The 25,301-nt window shown below is 47.1% G+C and overlaps 2 protein-coding genes across 2 annotated transcripts in view; one reads left to right on the top strand and one right to left on the bottom strand.

Annotated features, from left to right (window-relative positions):
* LOC308575576 (uncharacterized protein) overlaps nucleotides 1-21,972 on the top strand; it is a gene marked incomplete at its 5' end in the record, with an annotated part of 30,050 nt that extends 8,078 nt beyond the window's left edge. The window contains 17 exons of the mRNA XM_081174328.1: nucleotides 1,209-1,301; nucleotides 1,443-1,555; nucleotides 2,705-2,825; nucleotides 4,389-4,544; nucleotides 5,311-5,529; nucleotides 7,030-7,092; nucleotides 8,962-9,057; nucleotides 9,756-9,836; nucleotides 10,236-10,418; nucleotides 13,053-13,172; nucleotides 15,994-16,187; nucleotides 17,086-17,224; nucleotides 17,484-17,567; nucleotides 18,622-18,818; nucleotides 18,915-18,993; nucleotides 19,639-19,848; nucleotides 20,545-21,972. Of these exons, the coding sequence (XP_081030454.1) occupies nucleotides 1,209-1,301; nucleotides 1,443-1,555; nucleotides 2,705-2,825; nucleotides 4,389-4,544; nucleotides 5,311-5,529; nucleotides 7,030-7,092; nucleotides 8,962-9,057; nucleotides 9,756-9,836; nucleotides 10,236-10,418; nucleotides 13,053-13,172; nucleotides 15,994-16,187; nucleotides 17,086-17,224; nucleotides 17,484-17,567; nucleotides 18,622-18,818; nucleotides 18,915-18,993; nucleotides 19,639-19,848; nucleotides 20,545-20,604 (2,208 nt within the window). The 3' untranslated portion in view covers nucleotides 20,605-21,972. The remainder of the gene's footprint in view (nucleotides 1-1,208; nucleotides 1,302-1,442; nucleotides 1,556-2,704; nucleotides 2,826-4,388; nucleotides 4,545-5,310; nucleotides 5,530-7,029; nucleotides 7,093-8,961; nucleotides 9,058-9,755; nucleotides 9,837-10,235; nucleotides 10,419-13,052; nucleotides 13,173-15,993; nucleotides 16,188-17,085; nucleotides 17,225-17,483; nucleotides 17,568-18,621; nucleotides 18,819-18,914; nucleotides 18,994-19,638; nucleotides 19,849-20,544) is intronic.
* A 24-nt stretch (nucleotides 21,973-21,996) lies between these two features.
* Nucleotides 21,997-25,263, bottom strand: LSM8 (LSM8 homolog, U6 small nuclear RNA associated). Its single transcript, XM_081175241.1, has 4 exons — nucleotides 25,110-25,263; nucleotides 24,148-24,188; nucleotides 23,101-23,228; nucleotides 21,997-22,232 (listed from the first exon to the last, which is right to left on the bottom strand). The coding sequence occupies exons 1-4, from the start codon at nucleotides 25,138-25,140 to the stop codon at nucleotides 22,142-22,144; spliced, it is 291 nt and encodes a 96-aa protein (XP_081031367.1). The 5' UTR covers nucleotides 25,141-25,263; the 3' UTR covers nucleotides 21,997-22,141.
* Nucleotides 25,264-25,301: the final 38 nt, after the last annotated feature.

The following is a 25,301-nucleotide window of genomic DNA, read 5'->3' as shown; positions in this document are numbered from 1 at the left end:
CTGGAGGGGAGAGATTCTTTTAAGGAGAAGAAGAAACTCCCAAACCCAGTGAAGGGAGGGGGTGTGGAGAGCCCTTTGGTCTATTACTTAAAGTACCTCAGGAGCAGGATTGTTAAACGGGGTGGATAACTGAAAGGATGTGTCACCGTGTAAAGGAACCAAACCTATCACACAAAAACAACTGAGGATGAATTGACATGAAATCGCACTTTATTCCTGAAGTAACCTAAGTTTAATCCATTTTGTGTTGTATACTATCTTGCCTTAAATAATTTTTTGTTGTTTATTTAAAGAAGACCTGTCTGAGACTCCAACTTACTAGTTATCCCCTCACAAAAGTCCTCTGCAGGATACTCTGGGCTAGAATTCTAAGAGGGAAGGAAAAGAAAAAATTGAAAGAAATCTCGATGAAATTGTTAAAGAAAAGAGTAAATTATAAATATTTGACGGGTGCACTGAGATATAACAAAATCCCTTATCGCTGAGAATATCCTGAAGGAGTATCTTTTACAAATAAAGGAAGAAAACAAAGGTGTCGGGATCCCTATGAAGCAGGAAAATTCTGGAGAAAATATGGAAAAGAATTAGCAGGAGAAAGGGCGTTTGGTTTGGAAGAAGAAGAATCAACAGAGGTTGAGACGGGAGACAAATAAATGAAGAACAAGATGGCCTTGAAAGTCTTAACTTGGAATGTAAATGGACAATAATAAAACCCAAAGGAACAAGATTGAACATGTAGTTAAAAAAGTTAAATTCGGAAGTGATTCGCTCCAGGAAATGCACGTTGCGAAGAAACACAGAAGGGTTTTGATTAATAAAAGATTGGGAAAGGACTTTGTAGCCTGTGATGTAACAAAGAAGAGAGGAGTGGTAATGTGTATAAAACCCAAACTGGATCCACAGCAACTATTTAAAGACAAGCAATGAAGAATATTGATAACTCAGATAACATCACAAGGAGAAAAAAAATATTGCTAATAGGTGTGATGATAAAAAATCAATTTAAGGAACCGCAGAAAGAGGAGGAAGGAAGTCAAGTTTTGAAATGTTAAAATGAGGGCGCTGAGTTGGATAAGACTGCAAAGTACGGACAAAGGTGTGATCAAAAGAAACCCAACATTTAGGGCGGGACTTATGGGTTTGTTTGCTTTTTGTAGGACAGGCAAACTGGCTTAAAAACAATAATGATAAAAGCCTTTGTTTGACAGGAGTTGGAATCGGAAGAAGAAAAATTGTCGCAGAAAAGGGCCCAGATCCGCGAAGCTGATGTGTCCCTGCAGAGTGTCCTGCAGCAGAAAAAGGTACAGAGCCAAAACTCTAGTGGGAGGGAGTCCCACAGGCAAAGGATGTGGTCTAGCCACTGTACAGCCTGCTCTAAACTACCCATGACCTGGAGGGGGACGGCAGAGGAGCAGAACCCACAACTTTCCTCCTCTTTCTAGCATGTCGCTCTGGAGCTGGAGACTTTTCGGGAGGCCCTGGAAAAGAGCCAGAGGGAGGCGAGGGGGCTGCAGCTGATCATGGAAGAGAAGCGGAGCCAAGTGGATGAGGCCAGGTGTGTGGGGCAGGGGTGGCTAGGGCAGGGCCGTAGATAATGGGGTCGGGTCTAGCTAGGGTCTCAGACCCGGGTGGGGAATCATTGACTCCCCAAAACACCTCAGTGATCATGCAGAGGTGTAAGGAGGCAGCATCAGCAAGGGACCACGAGGGTCATCCAGCCTCTGCAATGCAGGAATCTTGTTGTTGTTTCAGTTGTTCTGATTATCCTTGCCATTACAGTGGTACCTTGGTTTTCAAATGTAATCTGTTCCGGAAGTCTGTTCCAAAACCAAAGCGTTCCAAAACCAAGGCGCACTTTCCCATAGAAAGTAGTGCAAAACAGATTAATCTGTTCCAGACTTTTAAAAACAACCCCTAAAACAGCAATTTAACATGAATTTTACTATCTAACGAGACCATTGATCCATAAAATGAAAGCAATAATCAATGTACTGTACTATAAAATAAATAACACAGTATTGTAGATGATTAAAATTTTAAAAAAAATATTACCTGCACTAATGATAGTCATGGGGGGCTTTTATCCATTTCCACAGTCAATCAGTCAACCAACCAATCAATCAATCAATCAATCAATCAGTAGCTGAACTAGGATCCACATAGTCACAAAAACAAATTAACTGAAAAAGCCTCAAAACAAAAAACGCAAAACAAATAGCAAAAACAAAAGCACCAAATATAAGCTCCAATTATCACCTCAGAACACTGCAATTGGAAACAGAAGACTTGAACTACTGTGCGGGGGGGAGGGGACACAAATTAGAAGCGCAACAGGAAACAGGGGGACTCATAACGGAGCACGTTTGGCTTCTGAAAAGGAATTCGAAAACCGGAACACCTCCTTCCGGTTTTGCAGCGTTTGGGTTCCACGTTGTTTGTGAACTAAGCTGTTCGAAAACCCAGGTACCACTGTATTGATTTCCTATGTAGCGATTTCACAATAAAAGCCCTATACGAGACAGTTGCATCTGTGAAAATGCAGTGGCACGGATATCAAAATAAGAAATCATTATGGAGGTACTTCAGAATGCTGAGCCCAGCGCCCTTTCCTCCTCTGCTGCTGACCTGAGGCCACAAAGTCCTTCTCCCTCCCCGTCTCTCCTTCCCATTTCCGGCGCCTGACCTGCTGCTCTCTGTGACTCAGGGCTGACCTGTTGCTCCTGGAGTACAAGCGGGAAGCCTGCCTGAGGGACCTGCTGGCGCTGGAGCAGGAGCTGAGCGTCCTGAGGAGCCAGAGGAGCCAGCATGGGGCTGCCCAGGCAGACGTGAGTAGCAAGGGTTTCAAAGGCTTTGGTGGGATCTCTTCCATGGGCATCAAGCAAAGACACAACTCAAGTATTTGGACTGCCCTTCACAGAAATCTCAATAATAACAATAATAATAAATTTTATTTATACCCCGCCCTCCCCAGCCAAGGCCGGGCTCAGGGCGGCTAACACCAGGTATAAAAACAATTGATTAAAATACAACTTAAAAACAAGATTAAAGTACAACATTAAAATGCAGCCTCATTTCAGTAGAAACTCAAATCAAAAACTTTTGGGGGGGATGAAAACGTCAAATCTTCACCAAGGCCAACTATCCAGACTGGTCCTACGTGGGCCAGAAAAAAGCCAGGGAAGTCCCCAAATAGGAGTTCCATCGCAGAAGAAGAGTGAGGGTTAAGAAGCTTTCTTCCAGCTTGAGGGCCGTGCTTCTTCAAGGGCAACTTTCTGGAGGGGCCTGATGCCACTGGGGCGGGGCCAAAGGCAAAACTGGGGGGGGGGGAGCCATGGCTGTGCCTATACCTGTTCCGCAGTGTGCGGCAGCCATGCAGACGTTTCTGCGCACGCCATTCTCAATGCAAGCAAACAAGAGCATCGTTGGTACCCTTGCCCGTTTGGTACACTTGCCAGTGTGGTGTAGTGGTTAAGAGCGGTAGACTCGTAATCTGGTGAACCGGGTTCGATTACCCGCTCCTCCACATGCAGCTGCTGGGTGACCTTGGGCCAGTCACACTTCTCTGAAGTCTCTCAGCCCCACTCACCTCACAGAGTGTTTGTTGTGGGGGAGGAAGGGAAAGGAGAATGTTAGCCGCTTTGAGACTCCTGAAGGGGAGTGATAAAGCGGGATATCAAATCCAAACTCTTCTTCTTCTTCCTGCTGCTGTAATGCTCTTTCAGCAGGGAGTGTTTTCCATCTTCCTCTTCTTCTTTGGTGATCACTCGTAGCCGAGTAAGATTGTCTTCCATAAACACGGTTTTAACAGTGAGTCCATAAGTGACTGTGGAGGCCTGTTCTGGATCCACATGTCCTTCCACAGTGGGGACATAGGTTTCCGGGCAGGAGTTGATCACGTTGTGGATTTGCCAAGCGTGCCTTCCTCTTAGCGGGTTTCTCCCTTGCGTCCTGAGTTCAAGTGTCTTCAAAGCCCATGACACCTTTGGTAAAGGCTGTTCTCCAACTGGAACACTCGCAGGCCAGTGTTTCCCAGTTGTTGGTGTTTATACTACATTTTTCTAGATTTTCCTTGAGAGAGTCTTTGAACCTCTGTTCTCGACCACCCACATTACGCTTACCATTTTAAAGTTCTGAGTAGCATAGTTGCTTCAGAAGACGATAATCAGGCATCCGCACAACAGGACCAATCCAACAAAGTTGAGGTTGGAGAATCATTGCTTCGACACCAGGTGTGTTTTCCATAAGCCCAGTTTCACCCGCGAGAAAGCCGTCTCCTGCATTGCCACAAGCTGACAACCGCCAGGCTGTGGGAAAGCTGGCCAGTTTGTGGATCTGAATGCCCTTAGCAGGCAACAGGCCTCTTGAACTCCTGCTGTCTCCTCCAACAGGTGTCTCGGTTAGCCGCTGAGAGGGAAGAGCTGAGGTTCCAGGTGAGCCAACTGGAAGGCAGGCTGTCTTCCTTGAAGCATCAGCTGAAGTCCTCCAGAGTAGAGCTGGCCTTTGTGAAGGAAACCTCAGGGGACGGAGCAGGACCACTGCAGGAGGTAGGAATGCTAGGCAGACTCTGGGCTCATGCCATTGGACCGTGGCAGCCATCTTTGAGGCCCAGTCACCAGGGTTGCTAAGCTACGATTGCCATATGTCTGGAATTTCCCAGGCATATTCAGAATACTCAGTCGGAAGCAGTATTTCCAGGCGGAAATCGCAAAAATGTCCGGTGAAATCTGGACGTATGGCAACCTATTTTGGACATATCGTTTGGGGCGATTTCCCTTAAAAATAGCCCAAAACAAAATGGTTGCAACAGGAGCGGGAAACCTGATTTTTTAAAAAAGAACTTGTATTAAATTTAAGTAATTTGGTTTGATTTGTAATAATTTGGAAAACTAATAAAAATAAATTGAAGAAAAAATACCTCAAAAACTTTGACCTTTTTTTGGCAAAGCTGTTGAGCTTTTCTTTTCGGGGGGAGGGGGACTATTTTGAGCTATTTTTAAGGGAATTTGTCCAAAAAATCAACACTTCTGACATGGGTTGCCATACATCCGGGTTTTCCCAGGCATTTTTTGCGGTTTTCAGAAATTCCTCCCGGACGCTATTTCCAACGGACAAATCCTGGATATATCTGGGAAATCCCGGGCGTACGGCAGCCCTATGGTTAGCTGTGCATCCGGGGAAGGGCGGCAGCTGCGTAAATTTTCCCCAGATCTTACCTGCCACGTGTCAATCTTCCCAGGGGTCTTCTGCACCAGCTTTGCGGCCTGCTCACACCAAGAGAGGCCACTGTTGTGTGACTTCCTCCAAGCACAGGTTGCTCCAGGGGCCAGTGAGGCCGGCGTGCGGCGGGTGCAGGGGCTGGAGCGGAGGATCTCGGCTCTGCAGGCAGCCCTCGGGGAGAAGGAGCAGGAGCTCTCGAGGCTGCGCCAGACCGTCTCTGCCTTGGAGGCTGAAAAGGCATCTTGGAGCGTCACTGCGGAGAGCCTGGCAGAAGAGCGCAAAAAGCAGCTGGACTTGTTGCGGCAACAGAAGGTGGCTTTTTGTTGCGGGGCGGGATTTGCAACTGTGTGCGTGGCAACTTTGTCACTCAGTCCAACTAAGGAACTCCCTGCTGCAGGAGGCGGGGGTGGCCCCAACTGGGGTGGCTTGAAAAAAAGAGTCGGACTAATTCAAGGAGAAGAGGGCGATCGATGGCTACTAGCCACAATGGCTGCGCTTTGACCCCATGGCCAGAGGCAGCAATGCTTCTGAATGCCAGTGGCTGGAAGCTGCAGGAGGGAAGAGGGCTATTGCACTCAGGTCCTGCTGGTGGGATTCCCAGAAGAGGCATCTGATTGGCCACTGTGAGATGAGGATGCTGGACTAGATGGGCTATTGCTCTGATGCAGCAGCCAGGCTCCTTTTTGGTTCTTATGTACAGTGGTACCTTGGTTCTCAAACTCAATCCGATCCGGAAGTCCGTTCCAAAACCAAAGCGTTCCAAAACCAAGGCGCGCTTTGCCATAGAAAGCAATGCAAAACGGATTAATCCAAACCTGATCCAAAACACCCACCCACCCCACTCACATATGAAAACAAAGATCACCACAGCCAACCACAAATGAACAACCACACCCTAGGCCAACCCCAACCTCTCTCACCACCAAAGGAACACAGCAGAGAACCTGCACAAGCAACGCTGACACCAAACCCTACATATAGTAAGTAAAATAGAAACATCGCCACCCGACCCCCACCCATCTTCCCCCCCGCTCTACCCCTTTCTCCCTTTTCTTCCTAATGTCTCAACAAATGAAACTGATTTGTAAAAATGTTACATGGTAAAAATATGAGAGACATTACACATACTTTTGTAAATCAAGAAAATCTTTAATAAAAATACATTAAAAAACAAACAAACAGATTAATCCATTCCAGGCTTTTAAAAACAACCCCTAAAACAGCAATTTAACATGAATTTCACTATCTAACGAGACCATTGGTCTATAAAATGAAAGCAATGATCAACGTACTGTGCTATAAAATAAATAAGACAGTATTGTAGATGATAAAAGTAAAAATGATTTTTTTACTTACCTGCACTAGTGACAGTCATTGTTTGGATGGGGGGCTTTTATCAATTTCCGCAGTCACACAATCAATCCATCAGTAGCTGAACTGGGTTCCACACAGTCACAAAAAAAAGAAATGAACCGGAAAAGCCTCAAAAACACAAAATAAATAGCAAAACCAAAGCGCCAGACTTAATCCGTTCCGGAAGTCGGTTTGACTTCTGAAATGTTCGAAAACCAAGGCGCAGCTTCTGATTGGCGCAGGTTCCCCGGAAACAATAGCCGACAGCCGCATCGGACGTTTGGCTTCCGAAAAACGTTTGAAAACCGGAACACTTACTTCCGGGTTTTCGGCATTTGAGACCCAAGGCGTTTGAGACCCAAGGTACCACTGTAGATGCAAAAGGGCAGTACCACCACATGTGTGTTAGGGAACCTCTCACTAGACAGCTGTGAAGGCATCTTTTCTGTCCACCTGCAGGAGGAAGAACTTACTCAACTGCAGGAAGAGCTGGAGGGCAAAAAGCAGCAGGCCCTGCGAGAGGTAGGCATGGCAGCTCCCCCTGGCTCCTTCCCCTCGAGAATTCCCCTTTCTCGAGCCCCACTGCATGGAGGAAATGGGCTTAGCTTCACTGCCTTAGCTGTAATTTGGGTTTGGTGTGGTTCGTGGCTGCAACCATGAAACCCAAATCCTGCCTTTGGATTAAGCCGTTTTAATTCCTGCTTGGCAGGGGGTTGGACTCGATGGCCCTTGTGGCCTCTTCCAACTCTATGATTCTATGATTCTATTCTAATTGTTACAGTGGTGCCTCGCAAGACGAAATTAATCCATTTCGCGAGTCTCTTCATCTAGCGGTTTTTTCGTCTTGCGAAGCAACCCTATTAGCGGCTTAGCGGATTAGCACTATTAGCGGTTTAGCGGCTATTAAAGGCTTAGCGGCTATTAAAGGCTTAGCGGATTAGCGGCTAAAAGGCTATTAGCGGATTAGCGGCTTAGAAAAGGGGGGGGGATACCACCCATTCAATACCACCCATTCAACCTTGCTCTTATCTCTACCCACCTAGGCCAGACATTCCAGAGAGAGAGGCCCATTTTCACTGTAACATCTAAGCAAGAAGAAAAAGCCTTGTTCTTCTGGCTGGTGTAAAAACCTCCCTCCTCCCTTTAAGGAAGGCGGTTTGGGGATAACATATGAGAGAGGGAAAAATGCCTCAAACAGTTTTTGGGATCATATATAGAACAATATTCTAATGGCCCTTCACATCTGCTTGGCTTGCAGAAGGTTCCAGGTTCCATTCCTGGCAGTTTCCCCTGTCCAAAACCCTGGAGAGCTGCTGCTGGTCAGTGTAGACAGCACTGGACTAGACAGGCTGATGGTCTGACTCAGTGTAAGGCAGCTTCTGATTTTAACCATCCCTTTAATTCAGAACTTTGAGGACTGGGAACTTATTTTATTTTGAAGGAAGGGCTGTAGCCCAGTGACAGAGTACCTGCTTTGCATGCAGAAGGTCCTGGGTTCAATATCCAGCATATTCAGGGAAGATTGGGAAAGACTCTCTGCCTGAAAATCTAGAGAGCTGCTGGCAGCCAGTGTAGGCACTACTGAGTTAATTGGATTAATGGTTTGACTCAGTATAAACCCCCATCTTTCAGCCCGGACACTGAGGTCCAGCTCTGAGGGCCTTCTGGCGGTTCTCTCACTGTGAGAAGTTACAGGGAACCAGGCAGAGGGCCTTCTCAGTAGTGGCACCCTCCCATCAGATGTCAAGGAGATAAACAACTACCTGACTTTTAGAAGACATCTGAAGGCAACCCTGTTTAGGGAAGTTTTAAATGTTTGATGTTGTATTTTGTTTTAATTTGTTGGAAGCCACCCAGAGTGGCATATTTTTTTTATTATTTCTCGTTGTTGTTGTTTTGGATCTGATTTCTTTCCGCAGGGCCTGTAAGACAGAGTTGTTCCGCCTGGCCTTTGGCTTGGAATTAACTTGATCCCCTCCCCCTTTTTTCCTTTCTCCTTCTGCGATGGAACTCCTATTTGGGGACTTCCCTGGCTTTTTTCTGGCCCACGTAGGACTAGTCTGGATAGTTAGCCTTGGTGACTAACTATCACCAAGGCTATCATCCCCCCAAAAGTTTTTGATTTGAGTTTCTACTGAAATGAGGCTGCATTTTAATGTTGTATTTTAATCTTGTTTTTAAAGTTGTATTTCAATCAATTGTTTTTATATCTGGTGTTAGCCACCCTGGGGAGGGCAGGGTATAATTATTATTATTATTATTATTATTATTATTATTATTATTATTATTATTATTATTATTTATTATTATTTGCAGTGGCTCTTTGAGTGACCAAAAGCAGTGTGAAATTTGGCATGTTCTAACTGATTTCCCCCTTTCTCTCTCTCTCAGCTTGCAGAGAGCCAGAAGCAGGCAAAAGCCAGAGCCCTCCAGGAGCAAGCGGCCAAATTTCAGAAAGAAGCAGAAGACCTTCGCAAGACCATAAAGGTGGCTATTACCCACAATGCCTTGAGGCATGGGCTGCTGCTGGGCTGCTCTTGCGCTAGCAATAACATTTGTATCCCAACCTTTTTCCCTCAAGGGGTTAATTTGGAAGTTTGGTGGGGTGTCTTCCCTTTTAACCCCACACCATAAGCCTGACTTGGTCCAAACTGGATTCTTAGGTTCTTAAGGCAGGGGTGGAGAACTGCAGGCCCAGAGACCCAATGTGGCCCCTCACGCCTATCCATCTGGCCTTCGGGTCAAGCCATCTGGCCCCGCCCACCTTTGCTCTGGCCCCGCCCACCACTCACATGCCCCACCCAGAAGAATGCCCACATGGCAATGCGTCTCTCAGGCTGGCAATGACTTCTCGACCCTGTCCTAAGTTTAACCGCCGGTCTGGTTTAATTCTGTGGTTTAATTCCCGCTCTGAGACCCCACAGCTAATTCTCCCCTGGCCTCCTCACTGGCCCAAGTAGGACTATTTACCCTAAATTGATTTCTGAAGTTTGAATTTTATTGTAATTCTTGTTTTTATACTGTATTTTATGCTGCTTTTACAATTAAATGTTTTAAATTTGTTGTTAGCCGCCCTGAGCCCGGTTTTTGAACCGGGAAGGGTGGGGTAATAATAATAATAATAATAATAATAATAATAATAATAATAATAATAATAATAATAATATTTTCCACTTTCTTCCCAGGAGCGAAATGCTGAAATTGCCCAGCAGCGGAAAGCTATGGAACAGCAAGCCAAGGAGCTAAAGCAGGAAGCTCAGGAAATGGTAGGGGTACATTATTATTATTATTTGTTATTCTTATTCTTATTATTTTGCATTTATAGCCCATTCTTCCTCCTTATGGCAAACAGATTTCAAAATAGAAAGGAAGCAAGAACATTTCAAAACAGTTTGAAACATTTGAAAAACAATGACAGTTCAAATATTCTAAAACATCTAACACATTTCTTAACTGTCTTTTGGGCAAAAATCCACATTGTTGATGGTGAATAAAGTCCTGCAGTTTAAAGTTTTAGCTTCGATTTTTTAAAAAAGGGTGCTGAGAGTTGTTAGGAGAGGCCTTCTGTTCCCTTCACAGAACTGCAATTCCCCAGAGTTCCCTGAGAAGAGGGAGTGGTGGTGAAAACTGCTCTGGGGATCATAGCTCTGCCCTGTTCTTCTCAGGTTCAGAACTCGCTGCTCCAGGAACGGAAGAGCCGGGAGGCCGAGACGAGAGCCGCCCTCCAGACGCAGCGCAAGGCCCTGGAGGAGCAGGAGCGGAAGATGCGGGGGGAACTCCAGGAAGCCCTGGAGAAGGAGAGGAAACTCAGCCTGGCCTTGCGGGATGAAGCAGACGACCTCCGCAAGGTAGCTGCTGAGAGAGGAGAGCGATTCTGTGATCTCTGTGACACATAGCTGTCAGCTTACAGATTTGAAAATAAGGTGACCAGCAGCCTCGAAAATAAGGGATCAGCAGCCAAAATAAGGGATTTTGCTTAGCTTATGCACATCGGGGCTGCCGTCGTCCTAGCGTGAGGAGTTCCATCGGCCCTTCCCCGCCCGAGAGAGAGAGGGAGGGAGAGAGAGAGACTCTTGCCCGCGAGCCCAGCATGAGGCGGTTGCGGCGCAGCCGCTGAAGCGCCGCCCTTCTGCGTCCCCATCCCCTCCTCTTCCTCCTCCCTCAGGTGCCTCCTCAGCCGCCGCTGCTGCCGCCTCCGGCTTCCGCTGGCAGCGTGGTAGAAGTCTTGCAAGAGAGGGGCTGCCTGCCCGCCCATCGCCACCCGTGTCCTCACAATGTGCCCCTGAGGGGGAAAAGGGAGAGACGGAGACGCGGCAGCTCGTGCGCGCGTTCTCTCTCGGCGGAGGACCCCGAGCCGCTGCTTCCCTCCCAAGCTGGGCGAGCATGAAACCTGGGAAATTTAAGGGACACCATCAATCTGGGATAGCAGAGGGACACGGCGCTGGGATAAGGGAGTTTCCTGCCAAATAAGGGACAGTTGGCAGCTATGCTGTGACAGCCGCTGGCAGAAGGAGTGGGATGGAGGGAAAAGGATGCACATGGACCAGGCGGGAAGAAACTTTTGCAGTCTTGAGGGGCACATTCCTTTCTATGAGAACTGCATGCCAATGGGGGACAGAAGAACAGTACCTTCGTTCTGTAGGCAACATTGCAGCCGTGCAAATATTTTCCCTATGCACACACATCTTCATCCAGGCCACCAAGAGGCGATATCAATTAAAAGGGTAAAAGAGCATTGGGAAATAATTTATAATGAATTGGGGGGGGTGTTCAAAAGCACCTTTCCCAAAAAAACAGAGTCTGTTCCCAAAAAAACAGTGGAATGCTGAATGGAAGGGGCAGCCAGCTTCCAAGAAACTGCGATCTACTCGCACAATTAAAAACTGGCAGTGATTTCCCCCTTTTGGGGGAGGGATCAGGGTGAAGGAATACAGTGGTACCTCGGGTTAAGAACTTAATTCATTCTGGAGGTCTGTTCTTAACCTGAAACTGTTCTTAACCTGAAGCACCACTTTAGCTAATGGGGCCCGCCGCGCCGCCGGAGCACAATTTCTGTTCTCATCCTGAAGCAAAGTTCTTAACCCAAGGTACTATTTCTGGGTTAGCGGAGTCTGTAACCTGAAGCATCTGTAACCCAAGGTACCACTGTAGATAGAAAAAGTTGCTCACCAAGAGATCGCTGATGAAACAGTCAGCCTCACAGCAGAGAGCTCCATCTTCCGATATAGCGTTCTAAAGGGTGGGGCGAGGGGCTGGGGCCGAATGGAGGAGCCAGCGACCGACCACAAGTCAACAAAACCTCTCAGGGATCAACCAGTAAATTGCAATCTACCTGTTGGACATCCCTGCTGAATGGTTTAGTTTATATAAAATATGCAGAGATTTAGTGCTATGTAAAATGAACCATGGAAAGAGAAGAAGGGAAGTCATTGATATTTTAAGGTGGTATAAATGAATACTCTAAATTGTAAAACAGAAAATTTAATTAAAATATATATATTATTGTCATCATTTAAGCTACAGATGGGATAGCTCAGTTGGTTAGAGTGTGCTGTTGACAACACCAAGGTCACAGGTTTGATCCCCTAAAGGACAGCTCCAAATTCCTGCATTGCAGAGGGTTGGACAATTCTATGGCAGGGAGAGTAGCAAATGTGGCCCTCCAAGGCTCTCTTTCTGGCCCTTGAGACTTTACGTAGGCCACACCCCTCACTGGCCCTGCTTTTCGTCCTCCTTGGGTGTTCACACCTTGCTGCAATGTGTATTTGAACTCTGATCATGCTTGCAGGTGGCGCTGTGGGTTAAACCACAGAGCCTAGGACTTGCCGATCAGAAGGTCGGCGGTTCGAATCCCCGCGACGGGGTGAGCTCCTGTTGCTCGGTCCCTGCTCCTGCCAGCCTAGCAGTTCGAAAGCAACTCAAAGTGCAAGTAGATAAATAGGTACTGCTCCGGCGGAAAGGTAAATGGCATTTCCGTGTGCTGCTCTGGTTCGCCAGAAGCGGCTTAGTCATGCTGGCCACATAACCCGGAAGCTGTACGCCGGCTTCCTCAGCCAATAAAGCGAGATGAGCGCCGCAACCCCAGAGTCGGTCACGACTGGACCTAATGGTCAGGGGTCCCTTTACCTTTACATGCTTGCTTGCCTGGATGGTGATGCATGTATGATCACTGGAATTTCATTTAAAATTATATGCATTTGTGTGTGTGTGTGTGTGTGTTTGCGGGGAGTGGAGAGCTGAGGAACCCATGGTTTGTGCATGTCCTAATGTCCAAAGATAAGAGTCTTGCTCCGCCCACTTTTTTGCCTTCTGCCCCGTCCTCTAGTGGCACGTGACCCCGGAAGCATTGTCCACAAAAGGTTACAGCCCTGGGGCTGATCTCCTTGGGGCTGAAGCAGGGCCCCCACCCCGGAGAAGGAGCGAGTAGGACAGGGAGGTTTGAATTAAAACAGTTTCTCCTGATGTGTTTTTTTCTGCCCTAGAGGATCCAGGTGTTGGAGGGTGAGGCTCGGGAGAAGAAGGGAGCCATGGAAGACCTCCGGGCTCTGCTGCAAGCGGAGAAGACAGAAGCCTTGAGGAGGCTGCGAGAGGAGCTGGAGTTGGTGAGTGGAGAAGAAGCACCCCCTTTTTGTACTCTGGGATCCCCTTCCCCCAGAAACAAGAGTTGTAGCTTCAGGATGTTATAGGGAAAAACCTCCTTTTCCCTTATGGGGTATCCAAGAGCCTGTACAGGGTCCTTAGGAGAAAATAACAGAGGCCAAGCAGAGAATACTGAGAAGCAAGGCGGCTAGTAAGCCTGATCTTTATTAAACTGTTGCAACAGGGTCCCCACTCACCACACGCAGGAGGGAGGAGAGGAACCCAAAACAATGGTGCGCGAACCCCTATAAAGACTTTTGAAATCGCCCACCCTGATGCCCAAGACCACCCTTCTAAAACATCATACATACCTCACAGAAGGAGATGGTCTACAGCAGAAATCCTTTCTGCCAGGATACCTGATATTGGCCGCTGATTATATTACCTGGGCAGCCTGGCCATTCTTTTGTGATGGTTAATACTTTAGTTCTGGGGTCCCAGGTCCCAGGCTAACCCTATTCATACACAAATATGCCCTTAAGACAGGATTTGTAAGCAAAAATACAATGGGGAGGATTTTCCATTTCCTTCCTCCTTGCAGACAAATATTTGAGGTCAATTTGAGTGTCAAAATGGCTTCAGGATTGCTCTCCTGTACTATTTCAGACACGTGGTTTATATGCTTGCATATGTTTTTGCCTTGGTACATTTATGAACATTTACTTTATATTTGGGACCTTAGAATTCTTATAACAGCAACAACAGTTTGGCTTTGCAATTCCACCTCTCTCCTCCTCAAAACCTCACCTTAGCACAGCCCTAAAGTCCCACAACCTGCTATGGAAATGGGGAGCCTGAGGGGCAGCCAGGCAGAAAGGAGAGCACAGACCTGGGCTGATGCCAGATATGGCCTGGGAAGCTGCCTTCTACTGAGTCAGCCCACTGGTCCATCTAGTTCAGTATTGCCTACACTGACTGGCAGCAGCTCTCCAGAAGTTTTGGGCATCGAGTCTTTTCCCAGCCCTACCTGGAGATGCCATTGGGGATGGAACCTGGGACCTTTTTAGCATGCAAAGCAAGTGCTCTTCTACTGAACTATACTGCCCTTAGCCTAAAAATAAATCAAGACTCTAGTCCTTATGGTTCTTTTAAAAAAAGCAGTTGCATTAAATAGGAAGTTGGTCTACCTAGCTCAGTGTTGTTGGCACTGATTGGCAGCAGCTCTCCCGCGTTTCAGGCAGGGAACATTCCCAGCCATTGGGTACTGAATCTGGGACCTTGTATAAGACCTTGAATCAGATAAGTGCTGGAGATGCAAAGAGGTGGAGGGAACGTTCTTCCATATGTGGTGGACTTGTAAAAGGGTAAAAGAGTACTGGGAAATGATCCATCATGAATAGAAAAAAAATGTTTAAAAGTAGTTCCCCTCCAAAAAACAGAGTCCTTTTCATTGGGGATAATTCAGACTGAAATTCCCAGGTGTAAAAAAAGGTTGTTTATGTATGCTACTACTGCGGCCTGTGTTTTGTTAGCCCCAAAATGGAAAACGAGCGAGGTCCTAACCAAAGAAGAATGGCAACTTAAGTTGACAGAATATGCGCAGCTCGCAGGCTTAACATATAGAATAAGAGAACAAGAAGAACATACGTTTAGAGAAGATTGGAAAAGGTTCGTGGAATATATGGGAAATAATTTCGTACAGCTGAAAACGCTGGCAGCATTAAGATAAATTCAACAGTGTAAATAAGTTATGATGGGTGCGATACCGGAATACTGAATGGTACAGTGGTACCCCGCAAGACGAACGCCTCGGAAGACGAAAAAAGACAAAGGAGTTTTTCGTTTTCTTAGCCGCTTCGCAAGACGCATTTCCCTATGGGCTTGCTTCGCAAAATGAAGCTTGCCCCGCAAGCTCCGGGGATAGCGGGGAAGCGCAGCGCGTCTTCCCCGCTGTCCCCGGACCTCTTTTGAAGCAAGGGGCGGCAGGGAGAAGATCGCTTCTCCCTGTTGCCAGCCCCGCAATCTCCGGGGACAGAGGGGAAGGCGCGCACGCCTTCCCCTCTCTCCCCGGACCCCTTTTGAACCAAGGGGTGGCAACGGGGAGAAGCGATTCTCCCCGCTGCCCCTTCCCTTGCTTTAAAACAGGTCCGGGGACAGAGGGGAAGGCGCGCGGCGCTTCCCCTCTGTCCCTGGACGGTCTCCATAGGAACACATTGATTGATTTTCAATGCATTCCTATGGGAAACCGCGCTTCGCAAGACGAAAAACTCGCAAGAAGAAAAAACTTGTGGAACGAATTAATTTCGTCTTGCGAGGCACCACTGTATAGTTTCTGTAAAACACGCAGGGATTCATGATATGTAAAGTGAACCATGGAAAGAGAAGAAGGGAAGTCACTGATATCTTAAGGATGTACTTTAAATGGTAAAACAGTACTTTAAATGGTAAAACAGAAAATTTAATAAAACTTATATATATTAAAATAAAGAACCTGGTACCTTTTAGCCTTTCCACACTGATACCGTGTACAGTGGTACCTTGGGTTAAGAACTTAATTCGTTCCAGAGGTCCGTTCTTAACCTGAAACTGTTCTTAACCTGAAGCACCACTTTAGCTAATGGGGCCTGCTGCTGCGCCGCCAGAGCACGATTTCTGTTCTCATCCTGAAGCAAAGTTCTTAACCCGAGGTACTATTTCTGGGTTAGTGGAGTCTGTAACCTGAAGTGTCTGTAACCTGAAGCGTATGTAACCCGAGGTACCACTGTAAATGTTAGCTGTGAGAAACCTGGGGTGCATCAGCGATCTCTGATCAAGGCAGTGTGGTTTCTGGCTCTCCCTGCCTAGGAAAAGGAAAAGTGGCGAATGCAGTTGCAGCGGACGGAGGAAGAGCAGCGCCTCCTGCTGGCTGAGCAGCGCGAGACGTCCCAGGCACAGACTGCAAGGGCTGACGGCTCTCTGGCCAGGGAGGTTGCCTTGGCATGCCAGAGACTCCGGGACCTGCTACCCCAAAAGGCTGGCCTGCCCCAGACGCTGCAAGGGTACAAGTTGGATCCAGAGGGGAGGGAGCTGAATGGCACTCTTCCTGGGTTGAAATTAGTTATTTACATTTTATCTCGCTTCCACCAGCCCTAGCCACTTTCTAGCTTCCTGCCTTTCATGGACTCATAGAATGGCAGAGTTGGAAGGGACCCCTGAGGGACATCTAGTCCAGCCCCCTGCAATGCGGGAATCTCAGTACATGGTTCCCCCATCACCTCTGTCTCTGGTTTTTGTTATTTTTTTCAGCTCTGCAACCTGATTTCAGGGGGTGGGGAGGCTTTGCTTTTATTTCTCCAAAATAGCTTCACACCTTCCTGTCCTCCGCATATACAGTTTACAGCTTTACTTCTGGTCTTTTGGGTGTTTTTTAAAAAAAGTTTTTTAAAAAAACTACCATCCTCATTGACTGGAGCGAGGGCAAACCTCAGGTCCAGGGGGCTGAATCCGGTTTCGAAGTCCTTAAAGTATTATTTCTTGCTATCAGAGAGTTGGGCATCTTATCTATGGCCCATGTTTAGCCTGCCCATTCCCCCCCCCCCCAAGGAGTTCAGGCACACAGTCCCCCCCCCAACATGTTATCCTCACAACAACCCTGCGAGGCAGGCCGGGATAGTTGTGTTCTCTCTTTCAGCCGATAGGCCACCTAGTGATTTTCACAGCCAGCTGGGGATGAGTCCAACAGCCCAGTCGCTAAACCATGGGAGTACCTTATTTTTTACCCACAGGCTTGCTTTGGCCTGTGGCTTTGCAGCCTGTTTGTGCGTTGTGTTTACACGGAGGAAGGGATTGTGTGAATTTGGGGGGGTGTGTGTGTGACCTGCTAAGTGACTTCACTTTCCCCCAAAGACCCTGGAAGTCCTGGCCGCTATCTTAGGCTACCTCTCTTCATCCCCCAAGGAAGCCAGCGCTCCTCTCCTCCAGCCACGCTCTCCGGGCCTTGCAAGAGGTGACGGAAGAAACTCAGCACTACCTCCGAGAACTGAAGCACGAGGCAGAAGCGCAGAGGCACCAGGCCCTTCAGACCCAGAGGGAGAAGGTGAATGGGGTTGAGCTGCCATCTCTTGCCTGGGGGTGGGATATAAGTAAGGCAGCCTGGGGGCCACTGTGCAAGGAGGGTTTGGGATCAAACAGGTTTGCTCCATTAATGATTGGAGAGAGAAATTGGCTGCCGGCCAGAGCCCAAAACACCAGAGTGGAGTATATAGCCCCAGCTCAGTAGGAGGCAGCTTTTGATACATCCATTCCAAGTGCAGTCCTCTAATTGGCCAACTGCTGTGACTTTTCTGCCATGTCAGGAGCGGGAGCTGAGGCAGCAGCAGGAGAAGCTTCACCTGGAGAACCAGTCGGCTCTAGATGCTCTGAAGGAGCAACTAGTTCAGGTGAGCAAAAACTGCCCCCCCCCCCCATAGCTCTGTTCAGCTGTGGCTGCCTTCCTCTGGATTTTGACTGCTGTGTTTCATGCAATGTCAGAGGTAAAGGTAAAGGGACCCCTGACCATTAGGTCCAGTCGTGGCCGACTCTGGGGTTGCGGCGCTCATCTTGCTTTATTGGCCAAGGGAACCGGGTCATGTGGCCAGCATGACTTAAGCCACTTCTGGCGAACCAGAGCAGTGCACAGAAACACCTTTTACCTTCCCGCCGGAGTGGTACCTATTTATCTACTTGCACTTTGACGTGCTTTTGAACTGCTAGGTTGGCAGGAGCAGGGACCGAACAATGGGAGCTCACCCCATTGCGAGGATTCAAACCGCCGACCTTCTGATCAGAGGACCCGGGTTTAAAAGAGTACCTATCCACAGCTGCACATGTAAAGGAAAAAAAATGTTCAGCACACACAGCATTTCTTAAAATTATAGTCAGTGAAGTAAAGCTCCTCTTCTATAATGCTAGAACTGGTGGGAGCAGGTTCCGTAGTTCTAACTATGCACTGCTTGAAGAAATATTTTCTCTTTTCTACCTGGAACCTTCCAACTTCATTGGTGGCCCTGAGGCAGGGATGGCCACTAATTTGGATGGCTTTAAAAGAGGATTAGGCAAATTCACGGAGGAGAGGATGGCTCCACAGTCAGAAGGAAAGGACCAGGAGGGGAGAGGTGCTGTTGTTTGGTGGGGCTGAACACATCCCTGTAAACTGCTGGGACTCTCATTCCAAAGGCAAGGAAGCCATTCCCAGTTATCAGGAGCCCAGTTCCTGTCCCATTTGATGGAACATCAGGCAACCATTCCAGACAAAGGTCAGCCACCATCTGTGGCAACATGGAACAGGGTTGGTGCTAGGCGGTGAAAATTTTTGCCAAGCCTGCAAGTTCTGCTGGGGAGTCAGCGCATTGGCAGCTCTCCAAGGTTTCAGGCAGGGGGTCATTCCAGATCTCCTAGCACCCTTCTTCGTGAAAAGCTCTGCCACTGAGCCAGGGTAATCCGGTTCCCCTTCAGGAACACCTGGAAGACATCACCACCTTGCAGAGCAGCTGGGTGAAGAAGACGGCGGGGAAAGAATACGCATCGCTGCGCCAGCAGCTGCAGAAGGACGGCGAGCAGCAAAGCCAGAGAAGTGTGGCCTCTGGGAAGGGCAGGACATCCTGCCAACTGGCTAGTGAGTTTAAGGAGGAGCTGGAGGCGGAGGTGGAGAGGTGAGGACCCCAGGAGCTATCGGAAAGTGCACATCAGTTGAGAGAACAGGTTACACCATGGTGAGAGGTTTTGCGGCTTTCTTTCTCCCCTTGCAGGCGCCTGTCCAGGGACAAGCCCATGGATTTTCACAGGAACCTGGAGGCATCTGGTTTGGAATTCAGACAGTTCTGCATGGTAAAGGGGAAGGGGTGCTTGGGAGGCGTTTGGCAAAGGCCTGCCCCCTTTGGGCAATGTGAGAGTTGGGACCCCTGCTCTGTGCACACTGAGCCACTGCCTCCATGCACCCCTCTTGTCCAGCAAGGCTGCAGTCCAGTGCTAGAGCATATGGGAAGGGCTGTGGTTCAGTGGCAGAGCATCTTCCTTGCATGCAAAAGGTCCCCGGTTCAATCCCAGGTAGGGCCGGGAGAGACTCCTTCTGAAATCCTGCAGAGCTGCTGCCAGTCAGTGCAGATGATTCCAATCTAGATGGGCCACTGGTCTGACCTGGATATGAAGTCTGGGCAGCCATCTTGGGGCCACATGCCAGTGGTGGGCGGAGCCCAAGGCAAAAGTGGGCGGGGCAACACATGAGTTTTTTACCTTTGTATGGTAGGTTAGTTTCCACTCTCTGCCCCCAACCCAAGGGACACAATTGCAGAACAGACTCTAGCCAGACAAAAGCACTTGAGGGGGCTGTATCCTTGGGGAGAGTCTGGCAGGCCAGACTGAGCCCTGGAGGGCGTCACCCTGCCTGATGTTTGTCTCCCCTAATTGATGACCTCAGTCCTTTCTGCTGCATTTTACAGCTTTTCCTTCCTCTCTCCTACCTGCTTTCTGCAGGGTCGAAATGAATACCTGCACCCCGGCCCACTCTGTTCTCCGGCGCTGAATGCAGACCCTTTCTCCAGCCAGCGCCTCTTCAGCACCCCAAGACTGCTGCAGCACCTGCAGAGACGAATCCGAGAACTGAGGGCGGAGAATGCCCTGTATTGCAGAGGCAGCACAAGTAGCTATGGCCATTTGCGGGGAGATCTCACCTGCAGAAGCAAGGTAAGAGCTTATTTCAGCTCTTGGGGGACAGGGGAGTAGAAAGGGCAAGGTCTTAATTCCGCAGGAGCACTGGGGGGGGGGGGGAACCCACTGAGAATTATTTGGCTTACTGAGAAGCTGTTTCAATTTTTTAAGGCGGGTTTCTAGTCCATATGGGGGAGAAGATATGCTTGAAAGTGGCCTGTGGAGTACCGAGAAACTGAAGATTTTGAATGGCTGTCCATAGCATTTCACAATGGCGAGCAAAACAAAAATTATGCATTTATTTATATTTTGCAGTCTGTTATTTTACATGTGTGTGTGTAGCATATTGCATTTTCCTGTATAGTGGTACCTCTGGTTACGTACTTAATTCGTTCCGGAGGTCCATTCTTAACCTGAAACTGTTCTTAACCTGAAGCACCACTTTAGCTAATGGGGCCTCCTGCTGCTGCCACACCACCGTCGCGCGATTTCTGTTCTCATCCTGAAGTAAAGTTCTTAATCCGAGGTACTATTTCTGGGTTAGCGGAGTCTGTAACCTGAAGCGTCTGCAACCTGAAGCATATGTAACCTGAGATACCACTGTATTTTCCACCATTCCACCTCATTGACTGGCCCTGAATTCTAGCAATATGAGTTTTCTGCCTGATCCACTTTCTCCACAATCGCATCATCTTACACATCCTGTATCCCATACCCCTTCCTGCATTTCAGAGGCACCTGACATCAGAGCTCTCCTCCTCTCAGTTGCACAGGAAGAGCAGCTGGAAGTAGAAGAGTCCGAGTGGGACAGATGAGGCGTCACAACAGCGAGGAAGTCGGAAAAGCTTCACCCAGTAATGGTGCTTTGTGCGGAGTACAGCAGAGGAAGGAATAACCATGACCGGAAGAGCAGATTTTGAAGCTGCTGGTTTGAGGACATCACAAGAGCTCTGAAGCTGGAGGTCCAACTTCCTGTTCTCACATTGGGCAACTAGATGTCTCTGGTGGCCAATTAGATGTCTCTGGGAAGCTTGAAAGCTGGACCTGAGATATTAGTCTCTTGCAGCAAAGAATCATGTAGCACCTTAAAGACTAACACATGTATTCTGGCATAAGCTTTCATCGGCTATAGACTGCTCCGCAAACACATGTGCCATCTACAAGTAGGAAATTCATTTTTATAATACTAAACAGAGAGCCAGCGTGGTATAGTGGTTAGTGTCAGACCTGGGAGAACCAGGGTTCTAAATCCCTGCTCAGCCATTAACCTCCCTGCCCATCACTGACTCTCAGCCTAACCTACCTCACAGGGTTGTTGTGGAGGGGGGTCAAAGCGCTCATGCCACATTGAGCTCCTTCGAAGAAAGGTGGGATATAAATGTAACACATAAAATGATGCGATGAGGAACTTTTTTAAAAAAAATAAAAGTGCTGAGTTTGGGCAGCTGTTTACGGCTAATCTGGTCAGTTGTGTATTATGGCTATAATTGTGCTATAATGGCAACCAAGGATGGCAAAGGGTCCCTAAGAGATCCCTAGCAAGTGGTGATAAATTTGTCAGAATAAGCCTTTATCTTTAAAAAATAATAATAGTAGGATTTCTAATCAAATTTTTGAAATGGAAGTAAAAGGAGTTCAAATTGATGATGCTGAACAAGAACTAGACAGTAAGAACTGTTGGATAGTGGAACGGTATCCCTCAAAAGGTGATGGAATCTCCTTCATTGGAGGTTTTTAGCAGAGATTGGGGGGGGGGCACCTGTCAGGGATTTTCTTTAGCTGCAATTCCTGCATAGCAGGGGGTTGGACTAGATGACCCTTGGGGTCCCTTCCAACGCTACAGTTCTGATAAAGGTTTGGAGATGTCAAAACAAGAATCATCCCGTGTCATGTGCTCACCCTCTTCCCTATAATGCAGGGATAGGGAACCCTTTTCTTCCCCAGTCTGAGTTTTAGTCACAGTGAGATAAGCAGAGTGTGTTGTTGCATTTTATTTCTGGCTTTGCCAACCTGGTGTGCTTTGGATGTTTCGGACTACAACTCCCATAAGCCCCAGCCAGCGCACACACCAGGTACATGCTTACTTTATGAAGTCAGAAATGTAGTGCAAGACTACTTTAAAGGTTACTATTATTTTAATGCGTCATGGGGTTGTTGTTTTTTTTTAAAAAAAGTTCACAAGGCTTCAATAAAATGTAGACTTTATTATACATATCAAACCATAACACACAAAATTACCCTCAACTTGTAAGAAAAGTAGCCGTGCCGTCCTATAAATAGTTTTGTACAGCCAGATATTTCTGAAGTCCTTTTATACACACTTCTTTCTTCAGTGTACAACTGAGTTCAGAGGTTCTGCTCGGATATTCCCCAAGTCAAGGGCTGAATCCGTCTCTTCATCAATTTCTCCAATTACAGCCCTATAAGAAAAGAAAAGTACTGTATTGTAAACTCCTGCAGGTGAAATGCTTCAGCTCTGAAACAAAGTTGATATGCTGAAACAATATTTCTTCCACTCAGCAAGTACTGTATTTTTCCATCTATAAGACGCCCCCATGTATAAGACACTCCCATTTAAGAAAATGGAGGGAGATACTATCAATGTATAAGACGAGCCCAGAATTTGAACATTATTCTAGAGTAAAAAAACATAGTCTTATACACAGAACAGTACGGTATCTTTTTATCCTAACATACAGCACAGAAAAACTTAACAGGTTATTTCAATTGGTCTACTCTGGACATGATTTTGTTGGATATATAATCTATTGTTATAGTTACTTATGAACTATAAAACAGAGACATCAAAAGGGAAACTTTCTGAAACAATGTCAAGCTACAGTAGCTCAGGAGGGAAGAGCATGAGGCTCTTAATCTCGGGGTTGTGGGTTGAAGCCCCACGTTGGGCAAAAGATTCCTGCATTGCAGGGGGTGGACTAGATGACCCTCCTGGTCCTTTCCAACTCTGATTCTCTGATATCCACCTGGAAAAGAATGGATTGTACTTTCATCAGACATGTAAGGTCCTTGGCTTCTTTTTGCCAGGTGGAACAATCACCCCATGTGCTGTTCTGGGGGTTCTCCTGACCCCATTAGAGCCAACCTGGGGGACAGAAAGTGAACAAGTGTGTGAATGTATGTTGTGCTGGTGGGACTACTTGCGCTGGACCTAACTAGCACAACTGTTTAGTTGAATCTGGCCCCTTGAGAGCTAAGCAAATGCTTTGCTACTTTAGCTCAGATTGCACTACCTTATTTTTAAAAAAAAGGAGGGTGAGGCAAACTTACACGTTATCACCTCTTACAATGTACAATCCCAATACTACTTGTTCCACTCCTTGTGAAGAACTGAACACTCTTTCATGGCTTTCATCCAAAATCAAGTTGATGGTCTGATCAAAACCCTTGAGCGTTCCCTTTAAGAAATAAAAATGTAAATTGAAAAACAATGAAGTACTCCAAACTCTCAATATTTATCTTGATTCATAAACACGTCCTAAACACAACATTACACCACTCACTATGATAAAGCTTTAATGATTAAAAGATTTTTTACGTAACCCTTCAGAGGAACTCCCTACACTAAGTGATTTTAACTTATCAATGCAATTCATTTTTCCATGGGCTCTTTTGTTTTTCCCAAACAGCAGCCTTAAAAAGTAGGAAGATAAGGCTTTTGAGAACAGTGGTCATTGATTTGCAACTTGCTGCTATTGATATATATATATCTCCTGCAAAAGTTTAATCTGTTCAACTCTCAGTTTCCACTCTTCTAGGATAGACATGTTTTGCAGAAGTAATAGTAAGTTATTTACAGCAAGGTTCTGAGCAAAATACTCACTTCTAGTAAACTGCCTATAACCACATACACCAAGGTCAGTGGCGCCTAATTCAGAACATATTTACTTGACATGTCTGATGAACTGTATTACAATTAAAAGCCAAGATATGTGTGCAGCCTAAGCATCTACTTCAAAGTCTGAGGGAAAGGCCATAGTTCAGTGTTTGGAGCATCTGTTTGAATAAAGAAAAGCCCACATTCAATCCCTGTCATTTTCAGAGACCCTTGCCAGAAACCTTGGAACCACTGCGGGTCAGTGGAGACAGTACTGAGCTACATGGACCAATGGTTTTACTTAGTAGAAGGCAGCGTCCTGTGTTCCTAAGTGCCACTCTGCTTACAGAACTACTTGTGTATTCCTGTAAATACAACTCAACCGCCTTTAAAAGATCAGGGCTTTATTTTCCCACGTAAGTATAATCTAGTACAAAACATTTCCAATCATTTACATATTTAAAAACAGGGTAAGACTTATATTTACGAGCAATTCTTACCACGATCATTCGGCCGTCTGAAGTAATTACAGCAACAGTACCTGAGACTCAAGTTAAAGAAATATTTTGAAACAACATACATATAAACAACAGGAAAATGAGTTTCCTCTGGATTTAGTGCCTTTTAAGAAGCTGAGTGTGAGGTTGAAGAGGTGTGTAGACCAGGACATCATAGGACACAAAGAACTGAGGAAAGAGTGAGAAATTCAACCTCTTGCAATCACCAAAGCTGATAGAAAAGGTTTCCCATGCCCACCTGTTTTAAGGATTTTTTTGTGGGGGTGTGTGTGTGTGCCCTTGCTGTTGAGATGCAAATCTTAAGACTACAATACCATAGCTGTCAACCTTCCCTTTTTTTGCGGGAAATCCCCTTATTCCAGTGCCGTTTCCCACCGCTATCCCAGATTGTTAGATATCCCGTAGACTGTCCCTGGGAAGGGTAAAGCTGCTGATCTCTTATTTTCAAAGCTGCTGATCCCTTATTTTCAAATCTGAAAGTTGACAGCTATGCAATACCCATCCACCCCTAGCAAGTGCAGCCCATCTTGGACCACAATTCCCATTGACCCCGAGCTAGAGCAGCCATCTTGGATGATTAACTAGCAAGGACTGATGGGAGTTGTAGTCCAAAACAGCTCCCTCTTTGTGTCGCTCGGGGAGTACCTGTATCCCAAACCACCTGGAGGGGAGAAGATTGATGGAGGCTGGTTTCAAATGGTTAAAACCCTTTTTTTTAAAAAAAAAAAGAAAAGAAGAAGAGCAGTGGAAGTGGCTGCGCGCGTCCCACCCAAGGCAACCCAGCCCACAAAGGGATGGAAATTTTCGCGTGTAACTGAGGAAAAGCAGGAGCGTTAACGCGCAGGCGCAGAATTCCGCTTCAAACCAGTGTCGTCGTCCCCCCCCCGCCCGGTCTCATAATGCAGCCCCCCCCCCCGACAGACAGGCCGCCCGCGGAAGGATACGGTTAATGTAGTTCTCCAACGCGGAGGTCATGGCGGCAATCCTTCCCGGCTCCCGCTGAATCCAGCTCCCGCGAGACTTCCCGGTGTCTCGCGTGAAAGTGAGCGGAGGCGGCCCCTGAAGCAAATCGACATCCGGGGCTTCAAGCGGCGCATGCGTAGAGACGCTTTTGTGTGTGCGTAGAGATACTATAG

This window comes from Podarcis bocagei (assembly GCF_964188305.1).
Source record: "Podarcis bocagei genome assembly, chromosome: 16".
Taxonomy (NCBI): Eukaryota; Metazoa; Chordata; class Lepidosauria; order Squamata; family Lacertidae; genus Podarcis; species Podarcis bocagei.
This window is presented reverse-complemented; position numbering and strand designations above follow the sequence as displayed.

Bases quoted from the DNA above. Each gene is read 5' to 3' on its own strand.
- LSM8 (XM_081175241.1), bottom strand. From the start codon at position 25,140: ATGACCTCCGCGTTGGAGAACTACATTAACC. The intron at 24,189-25,109 runs GTATCCTTCCGC...CTTGAGTCTCAG, and splicing joins GTTGGAGAACTACATTAACC to GTACTGTTGCTGTAATTACT. The intron at 23,229-24,147 runs GTAAGAATTGCT...TATTTCTTAAAG, and splicing joins CAGACGGCCGAATGATCGTG to GGAACGCTCAAGGGTTTTGA.